Here is a 13027-nt window from a genome sequence, read left to right as displayed (position 1 = left end):
ATTAGCTATGGGTTCTCCTGAACCTTGGCGAACCCATAGCAGCCCACCCCTGGACAGCATCACTTAGCAACGGAAGTTCTACAGGAAGTTCCTGTGGTTGTAACTGGAGGACTACCTGTACTGTATCTTCTATGAATAAGAACACAGTTTGGGGCTCTCAAACATGAGGTCCTACAAGAATCTGTACAAGATTTTGTCAGAGCCAAAGATGCTGCCAGCAGGGTAAGAAAACTGAACACCACTGTAGACTTACAGGCTGAGGAATGGAGATCCAGTTAAGGGGTGTTCCAACCAGATCATACAAACCTTATCCTGAGACCCCTTGTGCCTCCTTGCTGGCAGGCACCTTGGCAGGCCTGGCTGCCCTTCTACAAAGTGTCCCTGCCAGGCAAGGAATGGGAAGAAGAAGAGAAGGCAAGAGCTCTCTGTTAAGCAAGGAGACAGGAAAGAAGGAGAAAAAAGAGAGAAGATAAAGTTTTCTCTTCTCATAACAAGAGAGGAGAAAAAGAAAAGCACAGTATGAGCCGTTCCCAGTGGGACGGTTGCCTAGACTATATCATCCGAGATATAATCCTGGGATAAATATTATGTATCAGCCCAGTCGTAAATCCAAATGTTGAGGTTCTAGTTAATAAAAAAAAATGCTGTCAGCTAAGTGGCCAAAAGATAATGTGTTTTGTAGCTCTATTTCATAAGCAGCTCATAAAAGATTTCTTTCCTTATTGAGTTTATGTTTGATGGCACACTATAATACACCTCATTTTCCTTTATTTCTGACTCACCCAAGAGATTTGTTGTCCTATAGCTGGGATGGTGAACCTATGGCAGGCATTCCACAGGTGGCACATGGAGCCATTTAGGGCCCGCAAGGCGTTGCCCTGTCAGCTGGCCAGCACGCATGCACGCCCTAGCAAGCAGAGTTCAGCCTTTTTTAAATCCATTTTTTGCCCTCCCCAGGCTCCAGAGGCTTTAAAGGAGCCTGGAGAGGGTGAAAACAGTCTCTCACAGCCCCCCCGGATGTCCTCTGGAGGCTTTAGGAGCTTCCCTGAAGCCTCCAGAGTGCCAAAAAAATGGCCCTATGGGCAAACCGGAAGTTCGGGAACAGACTTCCAATTTGCTCATAGGGCTGGTTTAAGCCGCCAGAGCCTTCAGGGCCCTTCCAGAGGCTTCCCTGAATGCTCCGGAGGGCTAAAATCAGCCCTACAAGCAACCCGAAAGTGACATCTGGTTTGCTCTAGGGTCGTTTTTGCTCTCCGGAGGCTTCAGGAAAGCTCCTGAAGCTTCCGGAGGGCCTCCGGTGGGTGGAGGGGCTGTTTTCACCCTCCCTGGGCTCCTATAAAGCCACTGGAGCCTGGGGAGAGCAAAGAAAACATGCAAAAAATGGGGGGGTTGCGCCTGTCATGCACACATCCACGCTGGGGGGGTGTTGCGCATTGCATTATGGATGTGGCACACCCACGTACAACCCCCTGCGCTCCCCCCGCTTATGGCACGTGAGCCAAAAAAGGTTCGCCATCACTGCCCTATAGGACAAGATTCTGTGTTGCAGCATTTAGGCCAATGAACAAGTCTTGGTGTGATACTTATGATGATTTGAGGTAGAGAACCCAGATATTGTTCATAATGCTGTTAAGGTGACAATGCACAATACATTGTCCACATCAAGTTATTCACAATGTACAACCCACATCAAGTTATCCTGATCTGGGATAATTACCACTCAGTATTTTTTTTGTCAGAAAAGATCTTTTTATTAGTGAATTTAACAAACCAAAACAATACAGTTAGAAATGTGTTAAAACATACAGAAACATACCATATTTTTCGGACTATAAGACACACCAGAGTATAAGATGCACAAGATTTCGAAGAGGTAAACAAGAAAAAATGTCTTTGCCCTCCCTGACCCCCATAAGCACTCTGCAGGCCTCCCAAACCCTCTGCACGCCCCGTTTTTGCAAAAAACAAGCCTGGTTTTGGCAAAAATGGGACACAGGAGGCGGGGTTTCTGGAGGCCAAAAATGTATAAGACGCACCAACATTTCCACCCTCTTTTAGGAGGGGTCGTGCATCTTATACTCCCAAAAGTACGGTATATTAAAGTGTGAATGAAATGTATTGAAAAGGGGAAAGAAGATACCTGTAAATAGTTCAGTCCATTGTCATGTTTTTAAATTATACCATATAGAAACAGACTGCTCCATCTTCTCATTTCTACCATATAAGATAGTTCAAACAAATTGACCAAAACACATCTCTTTAGGCTCTAGTCCCTTCTTTCAATTGCTTAGAACCAGCAGTATCCACAGAAACAAGTCACTTTCATCACGGTAATAAAATTGGCATTATAATGTTGCAAACACAAGATCTGATCCTTTGGGGCATTGTGCAGTGTTTGTCATACTGGGCAGAGCCTGATCTCCCTTATTGTATTGTTCTGTTCGTCTTTTTTATCCCTTATCTGTACCTACTTCCCTGACTTGGATTGTGAGCCGCCCTGAGTCCCCTTCGGGGAAAAGGGCGGCATATAAATGCAATAAATTCATTCAATTCAATTCAATTATCTGTATGTCTTCCCATTTTATTAGGATAATTCTTCCAGCTGATCCCTATGATCAGTAAAACAGGGTTCTTCACCAAATCTCAGATTCCATGTTTGTAATGCAATTCAACATCAAATCTACATCTTTGATGAACTATTTTTTTCTCCAAAGTCATGTTAATATATACAATAACTTGAGAGCTGACAGCGAAAATGGGCTACAAAGGGGGATGATCTGGGAATGAAGACAGTTGTCAGACCTGTCCCAACTTGGTCTTCTAAGTAAAAATGATCCTTAACTCCATTTGTTGATAAATGTATACTTTATTAGATGTCAAGTGAATTACAGTAGTGCAAAACCAGAACTAAGGGTTTTAAACCTGTGGATTTCAACTCCCAGAATTCCCCAGCTAGCATGGGTCAACAAGTCTTAAAATGTTATCAAGGTTAGACATCCCTGACCTAGAATGATTAAAGCCATGATTGATAGAGGAGTTCAGATTCTATGGTTCCATTTGGTGAAGTCCAAGGTATATGGAAGAATGTTCCTTGAAATTGAAGAGGAGTAAATATTGAAATTTTACAATTAATATTTTTATTGTGCTTTGTTTATTGCTATTACCAACCAGATTCTTCCAGGATTTGAGTGGTTTCTAAGGAAGGTAAAATAAATAAGTAGGTTAAAAAGCATGAATTAATAATGCAATTAAATGAACTAAGAATAGTTTTTATGCTCTGTGTCTGTGAAGTAAATAGAAAGGGGAAAGGTCAAGCATAACTGATTTCATAGGTTGATGATACTTGCATGTTACATTCCACTGAGTGGTGATAACAGCTGAAAAGATTAGTTTGGGGGGAAACTATGCAACATTTTGAATGAACACCATTCATGGGAAACATTATTCTTCTAGATGACATGAATGGAAGAAGATGTAAGGGCATGAAAATGTTATTGGACCATAGAGGCCAAAAATGAAGACAATGGTGATTGATGAGTATATGCTTTAGAAAAGGTCTGGTTGTTTTGGATACATAGTTTAACATAAGTCTATTCATGTGAACACATGGCAAAATAATGAAAATTAATCTAAAATACAAATGAATTGTTTGTTTATGAAGGAGTGTGTATTATGTTTATTGATTAACAAAGACCGATTCTGCTTATGAGTGCAATTACTTAACAACAATGGAAATTGAGTCTACACCAGATGTGGTATTCAGCAGGTTCTGACCAGTTCTGGAGAACCAGTAGCAAAACTTTGAGTAGTTCGGAGAACCAGTAAATACCACCCTGACTGGCCCCGCCGCCATCCATTCTCTGCCTCCCGACTCCCAGGCTGAGTGGGAGGGAATGGGGATTTTCCAGTATTCTTCCCCACTAAGCCTCGCCCACCAAGCCATACCCACAGAACTGGTAGTAAAAAAATTTGAATCCCACCACTGGTTTACACAACTGAAAGCCTGACCTAGAAAAAATTTTCTGTGTCTCTTGCCGACTCCCACCAGTTCAAAGCATCTACAGGTAGAGGTTTCTGAAAGTCGTGGCAGATCAAGTTAAGGAAGCAGAACCAGTGCTTTTTACCTCACAGCAGGGCGTGATTCCAGAAGCAGTTGCCATGCCTCCCTTGGTTGAATTACATTCTGGTAGCTGTAAATATTGTTGCCTCATGGTGATCTGTTCAGGGGTGGGCTTTAAAAATTTCAACAATGGGTTCTCTGCTTGGTTGCTGGGTGGGCGTGGTCATGGTGGGTGTTATCTAGTCAGCCTCCTGCACCATGGTGGGGGGAGAGGTGTTTTCACCTTCCCCAAGTTCCGGAGGCTTTCCTCAAGCCTCTGGAGGGTGAAAACTGTCTCCCTCAGGCTCTGGAGGCCTTCTGAGAGGCCTGGTTTCCCCTCCCTCAGCCTCCACACGACCCCTGCACATACCTCACATCCAATCACGCCGTGTGGAGACTCCTGGGAGGGGGGGGCATGCTGGTGGGGCCAGCCAGGGGTGGGATTTGGAGGTTCTCCAAACTGGCCATAACTACAGGTTCTCCCAAACCCGGCAAACCTGTAGCAGCCCACCCCTGGATCTTTTCCAGCACTCTGGAAGGTTATTTGGCCTGGTGGGACCCAGTGGGAGTAGGAAAGGCCTGTGAGGCTCAAAGCGCAGACATGGAGAATGGGAGAGTAGGGGGAGTGGCCTTGGGAGAGCCAGGGCAAATGGGCGGGGTCCTTACACACCCCCAAGAGCTTCCCTCACACCTGAGGCACCCCATGCTCCACATTCACCCCATGACCTACACATTCATTTAAAAATTCATTGGGGAGAGCAGGATGAGGAGATCATTACTTGAGATGCTTTTTTAATGGTTACTCTGACATGTGACTGTAATGGGCAGGTTTCATTACAGTCGCATCTGGAGGACTATGTGTACATAGCCTAACAATATCTGGTAGGAGTCATGACTGTACACTGTTTAATCACTGAAGAAATGGCGAACAAACAAAAGAACAAAACTAGAAAGATATATAGAGTAGAGAAAGTTGCCCTTTCATATGGACATTTGGTGAAACAACAACTAGGCAGTAACATTCTTTCCTCTGAAAAATCAACGTTGCTCCTAGACTGGCTATTTTAATGTAAAGAAACACTTCCAGAGACAAATGGTAACTCCATTAAAGTTCCATCATGATTTTTTAAGGCTGCTCTCTTCTGTTTCAAAATTGCCGAATTCCACTGACAACTGGATTCGCGCAAGCAGATTCCTTCTTTAAATGCAATAACATAACCCATACTATGATAGATGAAGAAATGAATTAAGGCCTTAGAAAAAGAATGAATAGGAAAAATGGTGGAAAGTCCTTTTATACTGGGACAAGGCAAATATTCATGTTTAAAAGGGGAAATGATAAAGTAAAAACATTTCATACAGATAGTTCTGATTCTAAGGTGAGTACAACCCTGGAAGACAGATTATAATTTAAACAGTGGTTAGCTCCTGGAGAACTCTGATACCATTGGAGAACATGACATTAGAAGCAATAAAGGGAAACTAATATAACATTCTTATCAATCAAACAACTGCAAATACTATTATTTATTAAACCGGTTCATGGTTCATGCACATTTCTAAATAATAGTAAACTTAAACTGGTGAAAATGCATTGAAAAGTATTGTTCATTTGTCACACTAGGAAGTTTTCAACTCGGGAGATGAAGTAAAATACCACAGAATTGTGGTTTCTTTGTTTCAAAAAGATTTTAAAAAGCAAGCCGAGATATAGCTTTCCTATTTTGGAATGTACTAGATCTGGAGGACGCACAATCAAATTAACATGACTCAACTTTTAAAGGATGAACAGGAAATGTTTTTGAATTGTGCACTGTTATTCTTCATAACTGAGTTATATATTCTTTGAAGACAGGAATTTCAGAAATTTTAAAACAAAGATAATTGAGGCATATTCATTTTCAGTAGGCTAACCTCTTCATATTGAAACTGATCAATATTATTAATTTTTTTGTTTTCCTCCATTTTTATACAATTATTTAAAAAATAGATAAATAGGGAGGTTGAGAGACTGAGGCAGTTTCTCAGTATTAGTATCAAATATATAGGGAAAGGTAAATCTGTCCTTCATTACAGTGATGATGGGTGCTTCTTTGGAAGACCTAAATCAGTGTTCCTCAACCTAAGGCACTTGAAGTCCATGCATTTTTAAGCTGCCAAAGTTAAGGGCAGATTGTGGGCAGATCATTCTGGAGAAGATCTGTGTGATTCCTTAGTCAACACTGACTTTTGATGGCACATTATCAATGAAATCCAAACTCTCCACAGGTCATGCTGGTGACTGCATCCGTGCAAGTTTTTTGGGGGGAGCGGTATGTAGAAGTAATCTTACAGGACTTTAAAAACAATTATTATACATCCATCTAATCAGTTGACCAGATATTCTGAAGTGATCACTATTCCTTTCCTGTAAGTAATTCTTAATTTATTTGAAGGTATGAGTCAGATTCTAACCTGTTTTCGGATTATCTGTAGGACAATAGCTTCTAAGATGCACTGACATTTTGATGGACTGGGAAGTATTAAAGTGTGGTTGATCTCATATTGGTTCAGAGATGTTTAGCATTTGCAAATAAACACATTGTCTCACTACAATGCCAAGCAGTAGCTAAACACTTGAACAACCAATTAAGCAAAACAGAAAATGCTGAAAAACCAACAGCTTTATCAGGTTTCTCCAAATTGATGTTTTTGCCCTTTAGGCATTTTGGAACACAACTCTAATCCAACACATCTGGAAGAAACTGATAGAGGATTAGAAAGGATCGTTTTGAATATTTAATTAAAGTAGAATGAAACTCTATTTCCTATTTGCAATTCCCCACTCTTAACCAATTCCTCATCCCTGTCCAACATAAAGCAAAGGACTTCTTAACAGCTATTTATCTTCCAGAAAAGTATTTTAAGGTTTGGCAACACAAAGAAATGAAAACTCAAATTCAAGTAGAAATAACTAGCCATTTCAATCCATCACTGTCTCAGATAAATGAATCACAAAAGGCAGAACACTCAATCAAATTCCCAAAATGGCTAAATTGGTTGTTCAGCCACACAGTTAACTATGGCGAAGGGCAAGCCTGCCAATAGTCTGCTATTATTCATGGGAGAAACTGAGTCTTTTTTATTTGGAAGGTAAGCATGGGTCACGTTGTGCTAATAGAATGTTGAATGATCATTAGTTGTTCTGTTTGACTGACTGATGGAAGAAATCTCCATTGGAAAAGGATTATCAGTAAATTGAAATATTCGCTATTTGTATATCCAAATATGGAGTCCTTCTGATGTATTGAATTAGAATAGTCATCATCGCAAGCCATCATAGTCTTTGAGCACACTGGCTGGGAAATGCAGTCCTAGGTAATCTAAAACCCCTGGAGAGCACCAGATTTGAAAAGGCTGGGAAATTCTATTGCACCTTCCATTTAATTTGAGACACACTTTCAAAATATACTTGTTTTGACAAGCTTTTAGTATTTAACTATTCCATTTGGGCACGTTGACAGATTCAGGAAGGGTGTAATATAATTCCCATAATCAGGGTCATTTTATTATCAAAATGTTTATAAAATGAAGATGTTAAATTAAATCTGAGACTCAAGGCTTGTTGGAAAATTTTCCTATAATCTTAGGTTTTATCCCTAAAAGTATTTCCTGCCTTACAAGTAACATTCATATGACCTTATCCTATGATTTGTCCTATCTATATCCTACAGTAGAAATAGTCAAGAAAGAGAAAGTTAAACTTCTCTGTTAAGAGAAATTATGATGAGATTCTTTTGATAAAACCATGCTAACTTCCAGTAACTATTGAATTATTTTCAGATCTATCACTTTATAATCTGTTCTACAGACTTACTCCCTGTACTGCTTTTAGGTTGACTAAATTTGACAATTTCCCAAACTCTTCTTTCCCCTTTTTGAAGGTTTGCTCATTCCACTCATCTGATACTTCTTTCTTCCAATTTCCCAAATTAATGAAGTATATAGCCAAATCATCACAAGTTCCTGTAGAAGCATAGGCTAGGAGAAATCTATCCAGAAAATTTCAGCTTATTCAGGATCAAGAGGCATTTCTGAAAATATTTTTACCAAACTTGACAATACATCTTCAAATGACTTCTTCAATTGCCTGGTGGAATGCATATGTCTTCTCAGAAATCAAGAATTCATGGGGGTGTTAAGAAGAGACTGGACAGCCAGTTGTCTGAAACGGTATAGGGCCGTGATGGTGAACCTATGGCACGCCCTCTCTGTGGCCACACACACGCCACCAACTGCTCTTCTGGATTCCATCGACACACATGCATGTCGGACCAGCTGGTCTCTCCCAGGTTCTGGTGCTCTATATTTCGGCACTCGGTACCGGAAAAGGTTAACCATCACCAGTATAGAGTCTCCTGCTTGAGCAGCAGGTTGGACTAGAAGGACTTCCAAGGTTCCTTCTAGCTCTATTCTGATTGATTGATTGATTGATGAGTAGTTTTGCCTTTTTCTTATTATCTGTTATAAGATAATGTCTTCATTGAACACATAATATTTTACATTGAATAAATCTGAAGTATGTCTTCTCTTACTGAGAAGGACACTGAAGAAGAGCCTAATGCTGGGAAATATTTGGAGGGCAAAAGAAGAATGGGACGACAGAGAATGAGGTGGCTGGATGGAGTCACTGAAGCAGTAGGTGTGAGCTTAAATGGACCTCCAGAGGATGGTAGGGGACAGGAAGGCCTGGAGGAACGTTGTCATGGGTCGCAATGACTTCACAACTAACAATGTCTTTTGTTGTTCTTGTTATTCTTCACTAACCTTGAGTCTTCACAAATCCAGGTTTCCGCAAATCCAGGTTACACCTGCATTTATATTTCCTTTGATAATCTCATCCTCTTTCCACTCCCCTATATCTATTATTTTGATTTCCATTTTTTCACTAAGCGTTTTGTGAAGCCAAACTATATGAGCCAATTATAAGAAAACCAATTAATAACAACAAAACAATCAGCCTTGCAACTGACAATGGAGATACTGAAGTGAACGAGAGCTTCTGCCTTTTAAGATCAATCATCACAGTAAAGGAACAATCAAGTAATACACTGTAGGACTGACACTTGGTAGAGCTACAGCCATGAAGGCTTGGAATGGATCATGCCATGATAATTTATGTCTACAAAGATGACGATGATGATGATAGTGGTATTCCCTGTGACATTCTATGAAGCAAAAATTATACTTTTAAGTAGCAAGATAGGAGAGTAATGCCTTTACACCGTGATTTTGAAGGCACCTAACAATACTGTGGGAAGTAAAAAATGACTTGATGGCACCCAGTCAATTGATTGCATGTCTCATATCACTTCACTTTATGATAGTTTTGGGAAACAGTTTCAGACTAAAGAGTGTTAAGAAGCTTCTTCAAAAACTCAAGAGTGGTGATCCACAGAAAATTTCACCCAGTATCTTTACAAACTTTAAGAATCTGGAGAATCTTCTAGTGCACAATTCGAGAGCAAATGTAGCAGCAATAGCAATGCCATTTAGATTTATATACTACTTCATAAAGCTTTACATCCCCCTCTAAACAGTTTTTCAGCATCAGTATATTGCCCCCAACAATCTGGGTCCTCATTTGACAGATCTCAGAAGGATGGAAGGCTGAGTCAATCTTGAACCGGTCAGAATCGAACACATGGAGTAAGCAATAAATTAGCCTGCAATTCTGCATTCTAACCACTGCACCACCATGGCTCTAATGTTTATAGGAAGAGTTATTACACTTAATAAGTATAAGTATCGATGTATGTATATAGTAACAGGTATTACACTTAATAAGACTCAGAAATGTAACTGTACTTCTTTTGGAAAATTGGAATGATGGATATAAATTGCAGCTTTAAATAATAGAGCTGTGGGATAGAAAAGGATGATTTAAAAAAAATAAAAGCAGTTAATGCAATGCTTGTATTAAAAATGAAAGTGTTTAATTAGCCATGGATGTATCATTTTTAAAACACATCAGCTGTTACTTGAGTATTTAGTTTCACTTCAAATGTTATTGTACTTTTAAAATCAGACTATGTAATGTTTGAATTATAACCAACCCTGCCAAGACATAAACATGTAAAAGGCAAGTAATTTAGTCTATGCATTCTTACTTAGTTTGACATATTTCCCCAATAACCTGCAAGATTCATGTGTTTACATCTAGTACACACTAGTTCTAAACTTCATCAAAGCAAACTATGTATTTACATACATTTCTAAATGTGAATATTAAAACCTTAAGCCATTTTTATTGAAAGAAGTTGAAGTATACTACTATTTTCAGAAAAATTCCAACACAGGTACTTTCTAGGGAGCAGAGAAAAAGTGCTGTGCTTTAAGTACTATAATATGTTATAGGATTCAGTAATATTTCTAAGACGCAAGGAAAGTTTCAGATGTATTAATGCAAAGAAGTCAATAATTCAATTTAATTTCTGCATTGTTCTCATATTCTACTTTCCTACCAAAGTGAAAAGTCAGCTATGGAGAATAATATGCCAGTTCCAAACCTATCTTCTTTCACCTTTTGTTCACACAAGCCATTCGGTTTGAAGATGTTTGCACCACGCATTGCAGCTGGTAGCCAACCACTGCAAAAATATTGTTTCTTATGCCCTTGCATTTTTGACATGCACTTTTTTTCTGAAGATAGAACTACAATCCCTATATAGGAGGAAACATGACTAACTCAGTCTAATACAGTAAAGCCTTTAAAAAACAAACTACTTACAACAATTATCTTCTCTGCAGGCCATCTACAAGAACTCATCCTATAAGAATGCAAATAAATCTAGCATTTTGTAGCCTGTCAACACCTCCATGAATTTAGGACTAGAGCAAAAGGCAACTGAACCTATTGCTCATTTCACAGCAAAACAGTGACTTGAAGCAAAAAAACTACATAGCAAAAGATATCAATATCTGAAATCTTGACTCACTTTCAGTCACCCTCACTCTACCCCAAATCAGGGACTTTATGGGTCATAGAGAGTAAGATTTTTCTTTTTCTTTTTGAGAACCTTGTTGTACAGTTCTTAATGTAGGCTTTGCGGAATAAGAAACAAAAAGGAAACAAAACAACAAACAAGAGAGGAAATAGCAGGTCAGATCTTCCAGATACTGTTGTTTGCAGTTAAAATGTTTGTCAATGACTCTCATGTGCTTAAAATGTTTACACAGTACAAATTATACGTGCTGTATGTGCATCCATACCCACTCATATAAATGCAAGTTTGTGCCCTTAGTAGCGTATTCCGAAGTTTTGAATATATTGGGAGCGTGTGCATGATCCCACAGTTCTAGTTAACCATATTGGTCCTTGGCAACGAATGTGAATGTGCTTATTAATATGAAATGCATACCAGCATGATTTTATAGGATTTCCAAGTCAATTTGGTCAAATTCACAAATACAGGAATGCATAGCAAAGTAGTTGTGGTATATTGCTATTACAATGAATTTCATTCCCCTTCCTTCAAAAAGCTTAAGTGATCAACTTCAACTCTGTAACATCGTTCATGACTCGCTGGAGAGGGTTATCCAGTGAGCCAAAAAGGTTCAGAGAGATTCAGCTGGAGATCAGCCCACGCCAGTTCTCCCAAATTACTTGCAGCAATTTCCTGGCTTGCAAGGAGCAAATGGACAGAGACAAAAAGGATCATTTTATATTGTTGCTATTATTGTTATTGTTGTTGTTGTTGTTATTATTATTATTATTATTATATTATTATTATTAAATGCTCCCTCCTTTCCACTTATACCATACACTAAAGACAGCTCGTAATAAAGACAACCTTGTGGTTTTATGCTTATGGTAGTTATTCACCCCTTCGAATGTTTTTAGCAACAGTGGAGCCGCTTTTAATTCAACAACGTTCCTGTCAGGAAAACCCCGATATGTTTGGGACTTTAATCTTAGATTCTAACAAGCCTTTTTCTGAGGTTTTCTGGAGGTCTCGGGAAATCAGCCGGGCTGGTGGGGAACTCTCATCCGCACCTCACTTCGGCTCTTTTGGCTCGGCGCTACTCTGTTCTACCTATCTGCTCTTTCTCCCCCCCCCCCTCAGCCACTTCGTTACCTCCGCCTCCCGCTAAGAAACCCCGATTCCCCTTTCCTCCCGACACGATTCGTTTCCTCTCCCTCAACATCCCGCGCCAGTTTGTCAGCTCCCTTCGAAGCATCCTCCCCCACCCCTGCCTTTCCCCACCCTTCAACCCATTCTGTCCCAAGCTCGGCTGCGCTCCAGCAAGCCCCACCCCGTCATCTGTGGCCGCCTCCACCCGGCCTCGCACTTTCTGCTCTTCGCCCACTCGACCTCCCGCAGCCGTCGATTAACACCTCCGGCGCTCTTCCCGCCTTTTCTCCCCCCCCTTTTTTTTTTTGCTCGCTTCCCTTCTTCTTTCTCCTTCCACTTTTGCTCGCTCCTCCACCCGGCTCAGCACCTTCCCGGGGCACAGCCGTTGGGCGAATTCCTCAGTTGGCTGAGCCGCCCAGGCAGGAGGGCTCGCTGGCAGCGACAGCAAAGGGGAGGAAAAGGAAAGGGAAGCGGGGCCGAGCAGTTTCCCCCCCTCCTCTCGACAGCCCGTCCGTTCTGCTTGGGGGCGGGCGGACGGACGGAGCGGCGTTTGCGCCGGGCGAAAACCGTCCGCTCTTCCAGCAGCAGCTGCCGGCGAATAAAGATGGGTCCGTCTCGCCCCGACGCCTTTTCTCCGCGAATGGAGAGACTGAGCGCTCTTTGCCTTTTCCTATGGATCGGCGTCCTCTCGGAAGCAGGTGAGGCAGCGCAGGCGCGCCATCGACGGGGCGCACGCTTGCGCCGGCAAGTGGCGGGAAGGGATGGAAGCGGGTGGACGTTCCCGGGTGGGAGGCTGAAATCGGAAAGAAGGACC

The 13027-nt window shown here is 41.0% G+C and overlaps 1 protein-coding gene across 3 annotated transcripts in view; it reads left to right on the top strand.

Moving 5' to 3' along the window:
* Positions 1-12482: 12482 nt before the first annotated feature.
* Positions 12483-13027, top strand: part of FLT4 (fms related receptor tyrosine kinase 4) — a 108663-nt gene continuing 108118 nt past the window's right edge. For all 3 annotated transcript variants that reach the window (XM_032211829.1, XM_032211830.1, XM_032211827.1), the window contains exon 1: positions 12483-12911. In XM_032211829.1, the coding sequence (XP_032067720.1) occupies positions 12818-12911 (94 nt within the window). In that variant the 5' untranslated portion in view covers positions 12483-12817. The remainder of the gene's footprint in view (positions 12912-13027) is intronic.

The sequence above is a fragment of the Thamnophis elegans genome, chromosome 2, assembly GCF_009769535.1.
Source record: "Thamnophis elegans isolate rThaEle1 chromosome 2, rThaEle1.pri, whole genome shotgun sequence".
Taxonomy (NCBI): Eukaryota; Metazoa; Chordata; class Lepidosauria; order Squamata; family Colubridae; genus Thamnophis; species Thamnophis elegans.
This window is presented reverse-complemented; position numbering and strand designations above follow the sequence as displayed.